The sequence below is a fragment of the Crinia signifera genome, chromosome 2 (genome assembly GCF_055691185.1).
Source record: "Crinia signifera chromosome 2, ASM5569118v1, whole genome shotgun sequence".
Classification (NCBI taxonomy): domain Eukaryota; kingdom Metazoa; phylum Chordata; class Amphibia; order Anura; family Myobatrachidae; genus Crinia; species Crinia signifera.
The window spans coordinates 398622127-398639480 of NC_139218.1; the positions used below are offsets into that span (position 1 = coordinate 398622127).

The following is a 17354-nucleotide window of genomic DNA, read 5'->3' on the forward strand; positions in this document are numbered from 1 at the left end:
AGCCCTGCCCCCCACCACGTGACTGACCCTATGGATGACAGGTGAGCGCAGCCCTGCCCCCCACCACGTGACTGACCCTATGGATGACAGGTGAGCGCAGCCCTGCCCCCCACCACGTGACTGACACTATGGATGACAGGTGAGCGCAGCCCTGCCCCCTATCACGTGACTGACCCTATGGATGACAGGTGAGCGCAGCCCTGCCCCCCACCACGTGACTGACCCTATGGATGACAGGTTAGCGCAGCCCGGCCCCCCATAACGTGACTGACCCTATGGATGACAGGTGAGCGCAGCCCTGCCCCCCATAACGTGACTGACCCTATGGATGACAGGTGAGCGCAGCCCTGCCCCCCATAACGTGACTGACCCTATGGATGACAGGTGAGCGCAGCCCTGCCCCCCACCACGTGACTGACCCTATGGATGACAGGTGTACGCAGTCATCCCCCCACCACGTGACTGACCCTATGGATGACAGGTGAGCGCAGCCCTGCCCCCCACCACGTGACTGACCCTATGGATGACAGGTGAGCGCAGCCCTGCCCCCCACCACGTGACTGACCCTATGGTTGACAGGTGAGCGCAGCCCTGCCCCCCACCACGTGACTGACCCTATGGTTGACAGGTGAGTGCAGCCCTGCCCCCCACCACGTGACTGACCCTATGGTTGACAGGTGAGTGCAGCCCTGCCCCCCACCACGTGGCTGACCCTATGGATGACAGGTGAGTGCAGCCCTGCCCCCCACCACGTGACTGACCCTATGGATGACAGGAGAGCGCAGCCCTGCCCCCCACCACGTGACTGACCCTATGGATGACAGGTGAGCACAGCGCTGCCCCCCACCACGTGACTGACCCTATGGATGACAGATGAGAGCAGCCCTGCCCCCCACCACGTGACTGACCCTATGGATGACAGGTGAGTACAGCCCTGCCCCCCACCACGTGACTGACCCTATGGATGACAGATGAGAGCAGCCCTGCCCCCCACCACGTGACTGACCCTATGGATGACAGGTGAGTACAGCCCTGCCCCCCACCACGTGACTGACCCTATGGATGACAGGTGAGCGCAGCCCTGCCCCCCACCACGTGACTGACCCTATGGATGACAGGTGAGCACAGCCCTGCCCCCCACCACGTGACTGACCCTATGGATGACAGGTGAGCGCAGCCCTGCCCCCCACCAAGTGACTGACCCTATGGATGACAGGTGAGTACAGCCCTGCCCCCACCACGTGACTGACCCTATGGATGACAGGTGAGCGCAGCCCTGCCCCCCACCACGTGACTGACCCTATGGATGACAGGTGAGTGCAGCCCTGCCCCCCACCACGTGACTGACCCTATGGATGACAGGTGAGCGCAGCCCTGCCCCCCATAACGTGACTGACCCTATGGATGACAGGTGAGCGCAGCCCTGCCCCCCACCACGTGACTGACCCTATGGATGACAGGTAAGCGCAGCCCTGCCCCCCACCACGTGACTGACCCTATGGATGACAGGTGAGTACAGCCCTGCCCCCCACCACGTGACTGACCCTATGGATGACAGGTGAGCGCAGCCCTGCCCCCACCACGTGACTGACCCTATGGATGACAGGTGAGTACAGCCCTGCCCCCCACCACGTGACTGACCCTATGGATGACAGGTGAGCGCAGCCCTGCCCCCCACCACGTGACTGACCCTATGGATGACAGGTGAGCGCAGCCCTGCCCCCCACCACGTGACTGACCCTATGGATGACAGGTGAGCGCAGCCCTGCCCCCCACCACGTGACTGACCCTATGGTTGACAGGTGAGTACAGCCCTGCCCCCCACCACGTGACTGACCCTATGGATGACAGGTGAGCACAGCCCTGCCAAAGAGTCTCCAGTTGTTTAAAAATAAATAATTATTCTAATTTTTTTTATTAAAAAAAAAAGTAAAAAGAATCGTCACACAATAAAACCATAATTCACTCTCAGCATGTTACTGTCATCGAGCCCAACTCCGGGGCAAGAAAAAAAAAAACTATATATTTTAAGTTATTTTAATTGAAAAGATTAAAAATGTATTTAAGAAAAGACAATTAGAGGTTAACAAAGTTTACAATTAGCCAGCAATTGTAAGAGCGAATGTTATACACACAGATAACATAGAACTACACCAATATATACATAAAGTGACAGGAAACATGAGCAGAAATGCTGCAATCTGGGACCGACGCGTTTTACTAGATGATGGGAACATGGAATATCACCAACAGCAACAGTCTCCTTATCAAACACACAACTCAGAGTTATTAATAATCTTATCGCTGTTCCTTTAGGGGAATGTAACAGGACTGTGTGACCAGTGCAGAGGTCGCCGCGTTTTGCTGGTTAGATGCAGTTTTGTTTTCTGATTTCCCAAGCGCACTCGGCATACTCCCGCATTACGGAAGGGATGGGAAATAAGAGGTTACACAAAGTACAGTCCATCCAGTAGGGCATAATAGGCCATGGATTCCCCTCTGTAATGCCAGACAGTGGGGAGAAGGCGGGACCCCTCCGTAATGCCAGACACCGGGGAGAAGGCCGGACCCCTCCATAATGCCAGACACCGGGGAGAAGGCGGAACCCCTCCGTAATGCCAGACACCAGGGAGAAGGCCGGACCCCTCTGTAATGCCAGACAGTGGGGAGAAGGCGGGACCCCTCCGTAATGTCAGACACCAGGGAGAAGGCCGGACCCCTCTGTAATGCCAGACACCGGGGAGAAGGCGGGACCCCTCCGTAATGCCAGACACCAGGGAGAAGGCTGGACCCCTCTGTAATGCCAGACAGCGGAGAGAAAGCCGGACCCCTCCGTAATGCCAGACACCGGGGAGAAGGCGGGACCCCTCTGTAATGCCAGACAGCGGAGAGAAAGCCGGACCCCTCCGTAATGCCAGACACCGGGGAGAAGGTGGGAGCCCTCCATAATGCCAGCCAGCGGGGAGAAGGTGGGAGCCCTCCGTAATGCCAGACACCGGGGAGAAAGCCGGACCCCTCCGTAATGCCAGACACCGGGGAGAAGGCGGGACCCCTCCGTAATGCCAGACACCGGGGAGAAGGTGGGACCCCTCCGTAATGCCAGACACCGGGGAGAAGGGGGACCCCTCCAAGAAGGAGGGACCCCTCCGTAATGCCAGACACCGGGAAGAAGGCCGGACCCCTCCGTAATGCCAAACACCGGGAAGAAGGTGGGACCCCTCTGTAATGCCAGACACCGGGGAGAAGGTGGGACCCCTCCGTAATGCCAGACACCGGGGAGAAGGTGGGACCCCTCCGTAATGCCAGACACCGGGGAGAAGGAGGACCCCTCCATAATGCCAGACAGTGGAGAGAAAGCGGGACCCCTCCGTAATGCCAGACACCGGGGAGAAGGCCGGACCCCTCCATAATGCCAGACACCGGGGAGAAAGCCGGACCCCTCCGTAATGCCAGACACCGGGGAGAAGGCGGGACCCCTCCGTAATGCCAGACACCGGGGAGAAGGTGGGACCCCTCCGTAATGCCAGACACCGGGGAGAAGGGGGACCCCTCCAAGAAGGAGGGACCCCTCCGTAATGCCAGACACCGGGAAGAAGGCCGGACCCCTCCGTAATGCCAAACACCGGGAAGAAGGTGGGACCCCTCTGTAATGCCAGACACCGGGGAGAAGGTGGGACCCCTCCGTAATGCCAGACACCGGGGAGAAGGTGGGACCCCTCCGTAATGCCAGACACCGGGGAGAAGGAGGACCCCTCCATAATGCCAGACAGTGGAGAGAAAGCGGGACCCCTCCGTAATGCCAGACACCGGGGAGAAGGCCGGACCCCTCCATAATGCCAGACAGCGGAGAGAAAGCCGGACCCCTCCATAATGCCAGACACCGGGGAGAAGGCCGGACCCCTCTGTAATGCCAGACACCGGGGAGAAGGCCGGACCCCTCTGTAATGCCAGACACCGGGGAGAAGGGGAACCCCTCTGTAATGCCAGACACCGGGGAGAAGGGGGACCCCTCTGTAATGCCAGACACCGGGGAGAAGGGGAACCCCTCTGTAATGCCAGACACCGGGGAGAAGGGGGACCCCTCCGTAATGCCAGACACCGGGGAGAAGGCCGGACCCCTCTGTAATGCCAGACACCGGGGAGAAGGGGGACCCCTCCGTAATGCCAGACACCAGGGAGAAGGGGGACCCCTCTGTAATGCCAGACACCGGGGAGAAGGCGAGACCCCTCCGTAATGCCAGACACTGGGGAGGAGGGACCCCCCCATAATGCCAGGCACCGGTGGGAAGGCCGGAGCCCTCTGTAGTGCCAGACACAGGGGAGAGGGTGGGACGCCTCCATAATGCCAGTGCAAATCACGACTTGGGCTATGAGCTGACAGCAGCGTATGGCTCCTCGAATATGCTTCTCGCACAACAATTGTCGGTCTCCAGTCAATGTTCCACGACGCGGGCATCCAGTTTACACAAATTGTCTTGTAGGTGCTCCCGTTTGGTGCTTCGTGTGAAATCTCTGCTGTACCACCACAACTGACTGACATTTAGCTCATTTGAATGCACAATAACTTTATGTACCCCCGGAAACGCTATTTTCGGGTAGGAACGGCTTACCAATCATTTGTACATTAACCAAGTCCTATAAGTGCTGCCATATATAGCGAATTCCTTGATACAAAAACTTGAGGTAATCATTCTATATTGATATGAAAATTCTTGTTTTTTTTAAAAAATATAATCTTCCCAAACTCTGGAGGGGATTATGAAACCCTCTGTATACAGATGGAGTCCCGGATATTCCACCTCCCAGCATGCCGGATCGTTCCGTCTCAGCGCACCCTTCGCCAAGAATGGAAACTGGGGGGCTGAATAATTGCGGCACCATTTATACACACACATATATATGATAGACGTATACCACCCATAAAACCCTGATATATCAGCACGGATAGCGCTGTACACTGACGCATGTATCATACATGACAGGCCCAGCGGGTGACGTGGCACATTGATAAATGTGTGTGATAACCGGCTTTTCTCTTATACAACCATAGACACCTAGAATGTGACGGCAGATAAGAAGCACTTGGCCCAGCTACTCTGCCCCTCTACGTATAATCTCAGCCCCTTTGATCCTTAATTCTTTGTAAGGATATTGAACCAGATTCCATTACTGTGATTAATCCAGCGTTAGGTAAGAGTCATCCCGGCCAGAGGTCCTGATTTACAGATTAATAAATATATCCAATCCATAAATAAACCGGTACACTGCTCTATGGCATAAGGCACCGCTATAGGACTGTAACATGGCACTCCGTAAACACTGTAGGTATAGCCATGCCGGACTGGTGCTGGGCACACTGATGGCACTTTTCTGGGCAACACATCGGGTATTACACCCGTCTCTGACATGAGTGAATGAACCAAGTAGGGAACAGACCCAGAGCCTGACTGACCAGCAGCTGGAGGGAGTTTCTGCAGTAACAGCCTTGTACCTGCACCCAGCCAGCATTGCGTGTATTGCTAATATCCCCAAATACACAAACGCCACCACCAGAATTATCCGCACGCAGAGGATCCAGCTCCTGAATAATGCGGGATGTTCTGTAGACATAATACATACATTCTGAGGCACAGGTGGTTGCATGGGTTAGGAATTCCCCAGCTGGGGGCATCTCCACGGTCAGAGACCTATGTAGAGGTCATTTCTCACACTGACACTTTACTGAATCTTCAAGTGACCAATGGGGGAGAGTCAGTAAGCCACCAATAGGGGGGTGTGAGTAAGCCACCAATAGGGGGAGCGTCAGCAAACCACCAATAGAGGGAGAGTCAGTAAGCCACCAATAGAGGGAGAGTCAGTAAGCCACCAATAGTGGGGTGGGGAGCGTCAGTATGCCACCAATAGAGGGAGAGTCAGTATGCCACCAATAGGGGAGCATCAGTAAGCCACCAATAGGGGAGCATCAGTAAGCCACCAATAGGGGGAGCGTCAGTAAGCCACCAATAGGGGAGCATCAGTAAGCCACCAATAGGGGGAGCGTCAGTAAGCCACCAATAGGGGGAGCGTCAGTAAGCCACCAATAGAGGGAGAGTCAGTAAGCCACCAATAGAGGGAGAGTCAGTAAGCCACCAATAGGGGCAGCATCAATAAACCAACAATAGGGGGAGTGTCAGTAAGCCACCAATAGGGGGAGCGTCAGTAAGCCACCAATAGGGGGAGCGTCAGTAAGCCACCAATAGGGGGAGCGTCAGTAAGCCACCAATAGGGGGAGCGTCAGTAAGCCACCAATAGGGGGGGCGTCAGTAAACCACCAATAGGGGGAGCATCAGTAAGCCACAAATAAGGGGGGCATCAGCAAGCCAGAGGAGGTGAGATATTGTCCACTAAAAAGGGGCTTTTACAAAATGTTGCTGTGCGACCCACAAATGTTGCGTTTTTCCCTTTGACAAAGACACATTGGCAGATAAAGGACGCCGCAGTTGCGGGACGTAGCGACCAATCACATATCTGTTTTCTGTAACAATGCGCCATTTCCCTCTTTGGTGTAGTGTGTAAAAAAATAAAAAAAATATTCAGTATTGAGTCCAGAGTACGGCTTTCTTCCCACGATCCACGCTGACCACGTAATCCCCGGACATAGACCACGCCACGGCATTCACCGGTGTGCTGCGGAGCAAAGAATACCAAACACGTCAGTTAGTAGCTTATCATTATCTCTGCGGCCATACAAGGACATTACCGGTACACACATACAGCTAACGCTTCCCGGCGCACTACATGAAGGGAATCTGTAGTCATTATATACTGTGAGTGACCTTTCAAAACAGGATATTTCAATGGGATAAGTAATTTAGAGAAAAGTGGGGGACGCCTTACACAAGCAGGGGGAAACATGCAAACTCCACACATATGGGTCTGGAATTTAACACATGAGATCAAGACAGCAATGCTAACCACTGGGCGTAAAAAAACCTGTTAGTAAATAAGGAAGGATGACCGAACATTTCTAACACGGATTCCTTTGCACAAAGCCCTCCGAGTATTTCCTGGCATTGTGTTATGTGGATTCCTTTCCCCGGGTGACCCAGAAATCCTGCGGCTCCAGGATGGCAGTAACTTAAACACAAGGTAAAGGTGAACTTGCCCAGATGAGCTTACACTCAAAGAGGTCTTGATAAATATAAAGGCATGATAACAAATGTGACTAATCGTATTTTACCTCAAAGCAAATATCAAGACTGTCTCATTGCTATGGTCTTAGGTCAAATTTAAGTCATAAACCACTACATCGGGCATGCAAAACATTATAAACCAATCAGAGGCAGGGACACTAACACATGAGCCCAGTAACAGGCTGTAGATGTAGCGCAATCTGCTGGCGATACTGAGAATTGCTTCAGATTAACATTTTTTTCTGTTCAGGCTCAATGGATATTTTTCGGTTATCTTCACTTTAGTGGATGCATCACAGCGGCTGCAAGTAATAAGCCCCCCCCCCACAGTGCACCACAATTTCTTATTGAAAATGACTTGAACACAATATTAATTGTACGTGGAACGCGTGAGTCTGTAATGAGGCTGCAGAGACTCGGTGCTGATAAATGACAGTAGATGAGCAGGGTGAGAGCAATGCAGATTAGTACAGTGACTAACAGAACGTCAGATAGAAGGGAGAGGTGCAAGAGATGTGGAACGCGTGAGTCTGTAATGAGGCTGCAGAGACTCGGTGCTGATAAATGACGGTAGATGAGCAGGGTGAGAGCAATGCAGATTAGCACATAGAAGGGAGAAGGGAGAGGTGCAGGGGATGTGGAACGCGTGAGTTTGTAATGAGGCTGCAGAGACTCAGTGCTGATAAATGACAGTAGATTTTCAGGGTGAGAGCAATGGTGATTAGTACAGTGACTAACATAACGTCAGATAGAAGGGAGAGGTGCAGGAGAAGATGTGGAACGCGTTAGCCTGTAATGAGGCTGAAGACTCTGTGCTGATAAATGACAGTAGATGAGCAGGGTGAGAGCAATGCAGATTAGTACAGTGACTAACAGAACGTCAGATAGAAGGGAGAGGTGCAGGGGATGTGGAACGCGTGAGTCTGTAATGAGGCTGCAGAGACTCAGTGCTGATAAATGACAGTAGATTTTCAGGGTGAGAGTAATGCAGATTAGTACAGTGACTAACAGAATGTCAGATAGAAGGGAGAGGTGCAGGGGATGTGGAACGCGTGAGTCTGTAATGAGGCTGCAGAGACTCGGTGCTGATAAATGACAGTAGATGAGCAGGGTGAGAGCAATGCAGATTAGTACAGTGAATAAAAGAACATCAGATAGAAAGGAGAGGTGCAGGGGATGTGGAACACGTGAGTCTGTAATGAGGCTGCAGAGACTCGGTGCTGATAAATGACAGTAGATGAGCAGGGTGAGAGCAATGCAGATTAGTACAGTGACTAACAGAACTTCAGATAGAAGGGAGAGGTGCAGGGGATGTGGAACGTGTTAGCCTGAAATGAGGCTGCAGAGACTCAGTGCTGATAAATGACAGTAGATGAGCAGGGTGAGAGCAATGGAGATTAGTACAGTGACTAACAGAACGTCAGATAGAAGGGAGAGGTGCGGGGGATGTGGAACGCGTGAGTCTGTAATGAGGCTGCAGAAACTCTGTGCTGATAAATGACAGTAGATGAGCAGGGTGAGAGCAATGCAGATTAGTACAGTGACTAACAGAACGTCAGATAGAAGGGAGAGGTGCAGAAGATGTGGAACGCGTGAGTCTGTAATGAGGCTGCAGAGACTCGGTGCTAATAAATGACAGTAGATGAGCAGGGTGAGAACAATGCAGATTAGTACAGTAAATAACAGAACGTCAGATAGAAGGAAGAGGTGCAGGGGATGTGGAACGCGTGAGTCTGTAATGAGGCTGCAGAGACTCGGTGCTGATAAATGACAGTAGATGAGCAGGGTGAGAGTAATGCAGATTAGTACAGTGACTAACAGAATGTCAGATAGAAGGGAGAGGTGCAGGGGATGTGGAACGCGTGAGTCTGTAATGAGGCTGCAGAGACTCGGTGCTGATAAATGACAGTAGATGAGCAGGGTGAGAACAATGCAGATTAGTACAGTGACTAACAGAACGTGCAGGGGAGGAAGAGGCATGTACAGTAGATCTGTGCCGACATTGTTCCCCACCTGTGCTCCCCGGTCAGCCTCCTCTCCAGTGCTCCCGTCTGTGTGTTCCATATGAAGACCGTGCCATCCGCAGAGCCGGCAATACTGTAACTGGCATCTGGGCTGTTGGAACAAGAGACATAGCGGATCAGATGTACAAAGGATGGCAGCAGTGATAGAGATAGAGACAGGCTAGACACACACACACAAACACACGCGCAGGGACATGGCAGCGTGCCCCCCTACACACACACACAGGGCAGACACACACACAAACACACGCGCAGGGACATGGCAGCATGCCCCCCTACACACACACAGACATGGCAGCGTGCCCCCCCTACACACACACAGACATGGCAGCGTGCCCCCCTACACACACAGACAGGACTGAGTGCCCCCCTACACACACACAAACAAATGCGCAGGAACAAGACAGAGTGCCCCCCTACACACACACACACACACAGGGCAGGGTGCCTTACTACACACACACACACAGGGCAGAGTGCCTCACTACACACACACACACACACACACACACAGGGCAGCGTGCCTTACACACACACACACCGGGCAGAGTGCCTTACCACACACACACACACACACACACACACACACACAGGGCAGAGTGCCTCACTACACACACACACACACACACAGGGCAGCGTGCCTTACTACACACACACACACACCGGGCAGAGTGCCTTACTACACACACACACACAGGGCAGTGTGCCTTACTACACACACACACAGGGCAGAGTGCCTTACTACACACACACACACACACACACACACAGGGCAGTGTGCCTTACCACACACACACACAGGGTAGAGTGCCTTACTACACACACACACACACACAGGGCAGAGTGCCTTACTACACACACACAACACACACACAGGGCAGAGTGCCTTACTACACACACACAACACACACACACAGGGCAGTGTGCCTTACCACACACACACACACAGGGTAGAGTGCCTTACTACACACACACACACACACACACACACACAGGGCAGAGTGCCTTACCACACACACACACACACACACACACACACACACAGGGCAGTGTGCCTTACTACACACACACACACAACACACACACACAGGGCAGTGTGCCTTACTACACACACACACACACACACACAGGGCAGTGTGCCTTACCACACACACACACACAGGGTAGAGTGCCTTACTACACACACACACACACACACACACACACACACAGGGCAGAGTGCCTTACTACACACACACACACACACAACACACACACAGGGCAGAGTGCCTTACTACACACACACACACAGGGCAGAGTGCCTTACTACACACACACACACAACACACACACAGGGCAGAGTGCCTTACTACACACACACACAACACACACACACAGGGCAGTGTGCCTTACCACACACACACACACAGGGTAGAGTGCCTTACTACACACACACACACACACACACACACACAGGGCAGAGTGCCTTACCACACACACACACACACACACACACACAGGGTAGAGTGCCTTACTACACACACACACACACACACACACACACACACAGGGCAGGGTGCCTTACCACACACACACACACACACACACAGGGCAGTGTGCCTTACTACACACACACACACACAGGGTAGAGTGCCTTACTACACACACACACACACACACACACACACACACAGGGCAGAGTGCCTTACCACACACACACACACACACAGGGCAGTGTGCCTTACTACACACACACACACAGGGCAGAGTGCCTTACAACACACACACACACACACACACAGGGCAGCGTGCCTTACCACACACACACAGGGTAGAGTGCCTTATTACACACACACAGGGTAGAGTGCCTTATTACACACACACACAGGGTAGAGTGCCTTACTACACACACACACACACACACACACACACACAGGGTAGAGTGCCTTACTACACACACACACCGGGCAGAGTGCCTTACCATACACACACACAGGGTAGAGTGCCTTATTACACACACACAGGGTAGAGTGCCTTATTACACACACACACAGGGTAGAGTGCCTTATTACACACACACACAGGGTAGAGTGCCTTACTACACACACACACACACACACACAGGGTAGAGTGCCTTACTACACACACACACACACACAGGGTAGAGTGCCTTACTACACACACACACACACAGGGCAGTGTGCCTTACTACGCTGTGTAAGCCGGTCGCAGCACCGCGTGTGCACTACATCACCTGTTACACGCTGCTTACCTTAATATCGCCTTTGTCCAGTCACAGCCACATTTAAACCCATCATCTCTGCATAGAAAAGAGAGACCGTTAGCATCCACACAGCTTCCGTGATGGACGAGCGAGCCAGTGACCCATCCGCTACCAATAGTGTAAGCGGGGACGTCGTGACATTAATAAACAAGGTTGTGGTTCTAATAATTAAAATTAGCTGATAAATAATTTTGATGTGGCTGATTGGGTCCCTGGCCGTTCTTTCCTCCAATATGAGCCTGTTTTATTATTCCTTACTCTATACAAACCACCAGAAAGCTACAGGGCAGCGCCCAGGGTACAGCGCCAATATCTGCAAGAAGATGGTACCTGAACACCTGGCATACGGTCCCAGTGCGCAGGTCTATCAGCCGCAGAACGTCGTCCCGGGAACAGCTCAGCAGCTGCGTCTGGTACTGGTCCACGCACAGAGAGGTGATCTTCTCCTCTAGGGTCACCTCACGCATGCAGGTTCTAGACCTGAGGGATGCGGAGATCAACGGAACATTAGGTGCTGGAAATGACACTAATAACTACTAACAGTCACAGGCCGCCGGTGGCAACAAAGTCAGAAATGGGACTAACTGGGCGCACCGGCGCTGCTGCATGAGATCATTATTCTGGGTACTACCTGAAACTTGTGCCTGAAATTAAAGACTAATTGTAACCTTCCATAATCATGGACACAAAGTAGCAGACATCGACCAATTCTCTGCTTACAGAGGTTGCAAAGGAATTTTTTTGTTTGTTTGTTATCTGTCAAATGATGGCAATAGTGTTTCTGAGCATTCAATAGGTTATTTCAGCACTAGTCCAAATATCAGGAGAAATGACAATACTCTGTAGGGGATGCAGTTATATTACTGGCAATTGAGATGCCAGCTGACGGAATCCTGACTGTCATTAGACACCATGGATGTCGATGCTAACACCGGAATGCCGACAGCAGGAACATAAGTATGTGAGAGCGGGTTAGGGTGTGGAAGGAGGGGGTTAGGCATTATTGTGGGAGGGGCAAGGTTATGGTTAGGTGGCAGAATATGGGGTTAGGCACTATGGGGAGGAGTTAGTATTAGGCTGGGGGAGGGGCAAGGTTATGGTTAGGTGGCAGAATATGGGGTTAGGCACTATGGGGAGGAGTTAGTATTAGGCTGGGGGAGGGGCAAGGTTATGGTTAGGTGGCAGAATATGTGGTTAGGCACTAGCGGGGAGGGTTAGTATTAGGCTGGGGAAGGAGGGGGTTAGGCACTATGGGGGAGTTAGGGTTAGGTGGCAGAATATGTGGTTAGGCACTAGCGGGGAGGGTTAGTATTAGGCTGGGGAAGGAGGGGGTTAGGCACTATGGGGGAGTTAGGGTTAGGTGGCAGAATATGGGGGTTAGGCACTATGGGGGGAGTTAGGGTTAGGTGGCAGAATATGGGGGATAGGCACTATGGGGGGAGTTGGGGTTAGGTGGTAGAATATGGGGGTTAGGCACTATGGGGGGAGTTAGGGTTAGGTGGCAGAATATGGGGGATAGGCACTATGGGGGGAGTTAGGGTTAGGTGGCAGAATATGGGGGATAGGCACTATGGGGGGAGTTGGGGTTAGGTGGTAGAATATGGGGGTTAGGCACTATGGGGGAGTTAGGGTTAGGTGGCAGAATATGGGGGATAGGCACTATGGGGGGAGTTAGGGTTAGGTGGCAGAATATGGGGGATAGGCACTATGGGGGAGTTGGGGTTAGGTGGTAGAATATGGGGGTTAGGCACTATGGGGGAGTTAGGGTTAGGTGGCAGAATATGGGGGATAGGCACTATGGGGGGAGTTAGGGTTAGGTGGCAGAATATGGGGGATAGGCACTATGGGGGGGTTAGGGTTGGGTGGCAGAATATGGGGGATAGGCACTATGGGGGGAGTTAGGGTTAGGTGGCAGAATATGGGGGATAGGCACTATGGGGGGGTTAGGGTTGGGTGGCAGAATATGGGGAATAGGCACTATGGGGGGAGTTAGGGTTAGGTGGCAGAATATGGGGGATAGGCACTATGGGGGGAGTTAGGGTTAGGTGGCAGAATATGGGGGATAGGCACTATGGGGGGTTAGGTGGCAGAATATGGGGGATAGGCACTATGGGGGTGTTGGGGTTAGGCGTCAGAATATGGGGGATAGGCACTGGCCAGGAGGGTGTGGGTCAGGCTGGGGAAGGAGGGAGTTAGGCACTATGGGGGTTGGGTGGCAGAATATGGGGATAGGCACTGGCCGGGAGGGTGTGGGTCAGGCTGGGGAGGAGGGGGTTAGGCACTATGGGGGAGTTAGGGTTAGGTGGCAGAATATGGGGGTTAGGCACTATGGGGGAGTTAGGGTTAGGTGGCAGAATATGGGGGTTAGGCACTATGGGGGTGTTGGGGTTAGGCACTATTAGGGTCAGGCTGGGGCTAGGCACTATGGGGGTGTTGGGGTTAGGCACTATTAGGGTCAGGCTGGGGAAGGAGGGGGTTAGGCACTATGGGGGTGTTGGGGTTAGGCACTATGGGGGTGCTTGGGTTAGGCACTATGGGGGTGCTGGGGTTAGGCACTATGGGGGTGTTGGGGTTAGGCACTATGGGGGTGCTGGGGTTAGGCACTATGGGGGTGCTGGGGTTAGGCACTATTAGGGTCAGGCTGGGGAGGAGGGGGTTAGGCACTATGGGGGTGTTGGGGTTAGGCACTATTAGGGTCAGGCTGGGGAGGAGGGGGTTAGGCACTATGGGGGTGTTGGGGTTAGGCACTATTAGGGTCAGGCTGGGGAAGGAGGGGGTTAGGCACTATGGGGGTGTTGGGGTTAGGCACTATTAGGGTCAGGCTGGGGAGGAGGGGGTTAGGCACTATGGGGGTGTTGGGGTTAGGCTGGGGAAGGAGGGGGTTAGGCACTATGGGGGTGTTGGGGTTAGGCACTATTAGGGTCAGGCTGGGGCAGATGCATTACCTGCTGTCCCAGAACCGGATCTTCTTGTCATGGTGACCGCTGATCATACAGGCGTCTATACACACCACATCGCTGCAGTATGACGTGACCGGGATACACCCGATACCTGCACATAACAGAGGGAATCAAACATCTACAAATTGTCTACAACAAAACACATTTATAAAAAGCTGCGATAAATATGGCGCAATTGCGAATTGTAATTCCCACCTGCAAGCGCTGCTAGTGCACATTATACAGAACTATGAATGACGTCAGGGAAGGGCCACGTGTATATATGTATATACGGGGACAATGAGCCTGTTCTGGAGATGGCACTTACAGGCCCCCTTGTGCAGGTCCCACTCCCGTATGGTCCGGTCCATGCTGCAGGTCACCGCTTGATATGCCGTCATCTTAAACCTGGCCGCCGTCACCTTCTTCTTGTGCCCAGTCAGAGTCTCCTAATGAGGAGGGGGGTTCGGTCAGTACCGTAATAATGCAATAATGAAGCTCGCACGTGACTGGCTGCATTCTAGCCAATCACTAACAGCAGCCGTCCTTCATGCACATTGCACCCCCTGCTGGGAGGAGGTACGCATTACAAGAGACTTACGCTGGATTTATTGCCCAGTCTCCAGAGATGAGCGGATCCATCGTACGATGAGGCCAAGACCTGCAGGCCCTAAAAATAAGCGGACAGTACAAAGACCAATCAGAGAGACCGACATATTCCAAGTCTTTAAAAGGTTTAGTCCAAACAGTCTTAAGCTCTTTCTCCAGCCGCTGCTGAACATAATGGAAAGTTCAATCCTACAATGTTTCCAAATACAGCAGAAACGGTTTTAAGAGAAGACAACCTTGTTTTAAAACCATTTACAACATATTCCAAGGCCTCAAACTCCATTTACAAATCCCCCAGGTTCATTGAGTCCTGCCGGCCCACCTCCTTACCCTCCACCGCTGGTCCACCCTCCCTTTATTTACAGCGCCACTCTCCGTTGGCGATGCCCATCTAGATTGTAAGCTCATATGAGCAGGGCCTTCCTCCAACTTACTTTTTCCCTGACAGTCACTAATTACGTTTCCTGAACTATTCGTCTGCTAGTTTTTACCCACACTGAATCACCCTTCTACGCCCCCTGGTCTGTCTGCCCCTCCCCTTGAAATTGTCAGTTCCCACGAGCAGGGCCCTCTTCCCTCATGTGTTCCTACTATGTTCTGCTTTATATGTACTGTAATATTTATGTCCTTTATAATAAAGGGTTCTGCTCGTCCCTTTTAGGTTTCAATAACTAAAGAATAAATATAATTATAAAATATATAAACTAAAACATCCAAATAATGATAAATTCAGAGGTATAGACAAAACAAGTTCCTCTGTCACCACCTACAGGCTATCTCTGGCATTACACCAATAGGATTTGGGTGGGGAGTCGTACTGGTGTCTATTATAATAATTATCATACTTACCGAGGGATCAAATTCAATACAAGTTATGCCGCCGTTACTTCCTTCCAGTGCCTGCTGTCCCTGGAGCCGTGCTGTTCGGGGAGAAAGGAATGCGTTACATTATACCAGGGGTCCTCAAACTATTTTGCTCTGGGACCCCCTCAGACAATAAAAATAATTACAGGACCCCAACAAGTTACTGCAGAAGGTCATCACATCACATGTGTAGTCAGCAGACAGCACATACATGGCAGCATTGTGACGGCACAAAATGGTGGGAGGAGTCTAAAATAACAGACAATTCAACAGATTTTTCAGACTCCTTGAATCACTGAGATTAGAAAAGTCATCGGCCTGATGGTCAGCAATATGGAGTCGTGACCCCATGCTGAGAAGGTCAGGACCCACTTTGGGGTCAGGACCCACAGTTTGAGAATTGCTGCATTATACCATCGGTGTACGGTAGGTAATGCAGCAATGTAAGCTACTTGTAGTTCTCACTCGTCCCTACTTAATGCCAAAATATTTACTGCAAAGCTTGCAATCTAATTCTGTCACCTTCCTCTCAGAACAGACCCTAAAAAAATCCCCATCTCACCCAGGACACCCGGATATTCCCAAAACACCTTATGCCGCACTCGTTCATGAAAACCCAAACCCAACTCGTTCCGCAACCCCCTAAAGAGAAGTGAGTTGTAAAGCAGGTGGGAGCAGCGGCTGCCGGGATAGGGTCACTGGGACGCATGTTACCCCCAGGCCTTCTGATAACCATCACTGCCTTACACCAGTACCCTAAAGTCCAGTACATCTGTTATGGATGTCGGTACTCTTTACTTAGAAGGGCGCCCACGATTTTGATCGTGGGCATCGTTAGTAAAAAATCTCGGGCATCTCGGGCATTGAATGCACTAAAAAATCGGGTGCGATCAACCGACGAGATGCCCGAGATTTCCCATAGGGAACAATGTTAAATGTCTCAATTGACCCAATTTTCCTGTTCAATGCCTCAATTGACCCGATTTTTCCATAGGAAACAATGTTAAATGGGCCAAAGAGGCCAAATAGGCACCCTGAAGTGTATAATGGCCACCCGAATTGTTAACGCCACCCCACGATCAACGTCAACCCGATGCGTGGAGAGCGCAGCGAGCCCGCGAGGGGCGGCGGTACGCGTCCTACGACCTTTTCATACCCCCACTATCCACGTCGGCGTGGAGTTGAGAATAGAAAGTGTGGCGAGCGCAGTGAGCTACCGAGCCCGAAGCGTGGCGAGCGCAGCGAGCCCCGCGAGGGTACGCGGACAGCTGTGAAGCCCGCGAGGGGACGCGGATACCTGTGAAGGTATCCGCGTCCCCTCGCGGGGCTCGCTGCGCTCGCCACGCTTCGGGCTCGGTGGCTCGCTTCGCTCGCCACACTTTCTATTCTCAACTCCACGCCGACGTGGATAGTGGGGGTATGAAAAGGTCGTAGGACGCGGGCTCGCTGCGCTCGCCACGCTTCGGGTTGACGTTGATCGTGG

At 52.3% G+C, this 17354-nt stretch overlaps 1 protein-coding gene across 1 annotated transcript in view; it reads right to left on the reverse strand.

The window, feature by feature from the left end:
• Positions 1-2023: 2023 nt before the first annotated feature.
• Positions 2024-17354, reverse strand: part of ATG16L2 (autophagy related 16 like 2) — a 41936-nt gene continuing 26605 nt past the window's right edge. Inside the window, exons 11-18 of the mRNA XM_083170533.1 lie at positions 15857-15927; positions 15000-15068; positions 14727-14847; positions 14405-14510; positions 11790-11939; positions 11448-11495; positions 9186-9287; positions 2024-6666 (exon numbers count right to left, since the gene is read on the reverse strand). Of these exons, the coding sequence (XP_083026659.1) occupies positions 6573-6666; positions 9186-9287; positions 11448-11495; positions 11790-11939; positions 14405-14510; positions 14727-14847; positions 15000-15068; positions 15857-15927 (761 nt within the window). The 3' untranslated portion in view covers positions 2024-6572. The remainder of the gene's footprint in view (positions 6667-9185; positions 9288-11447; positions 11496-11789; positions 11940-14404; positions 14511-14726; positions 14848-14999; positions 15069-15856; positions 15928-17354) is intronic.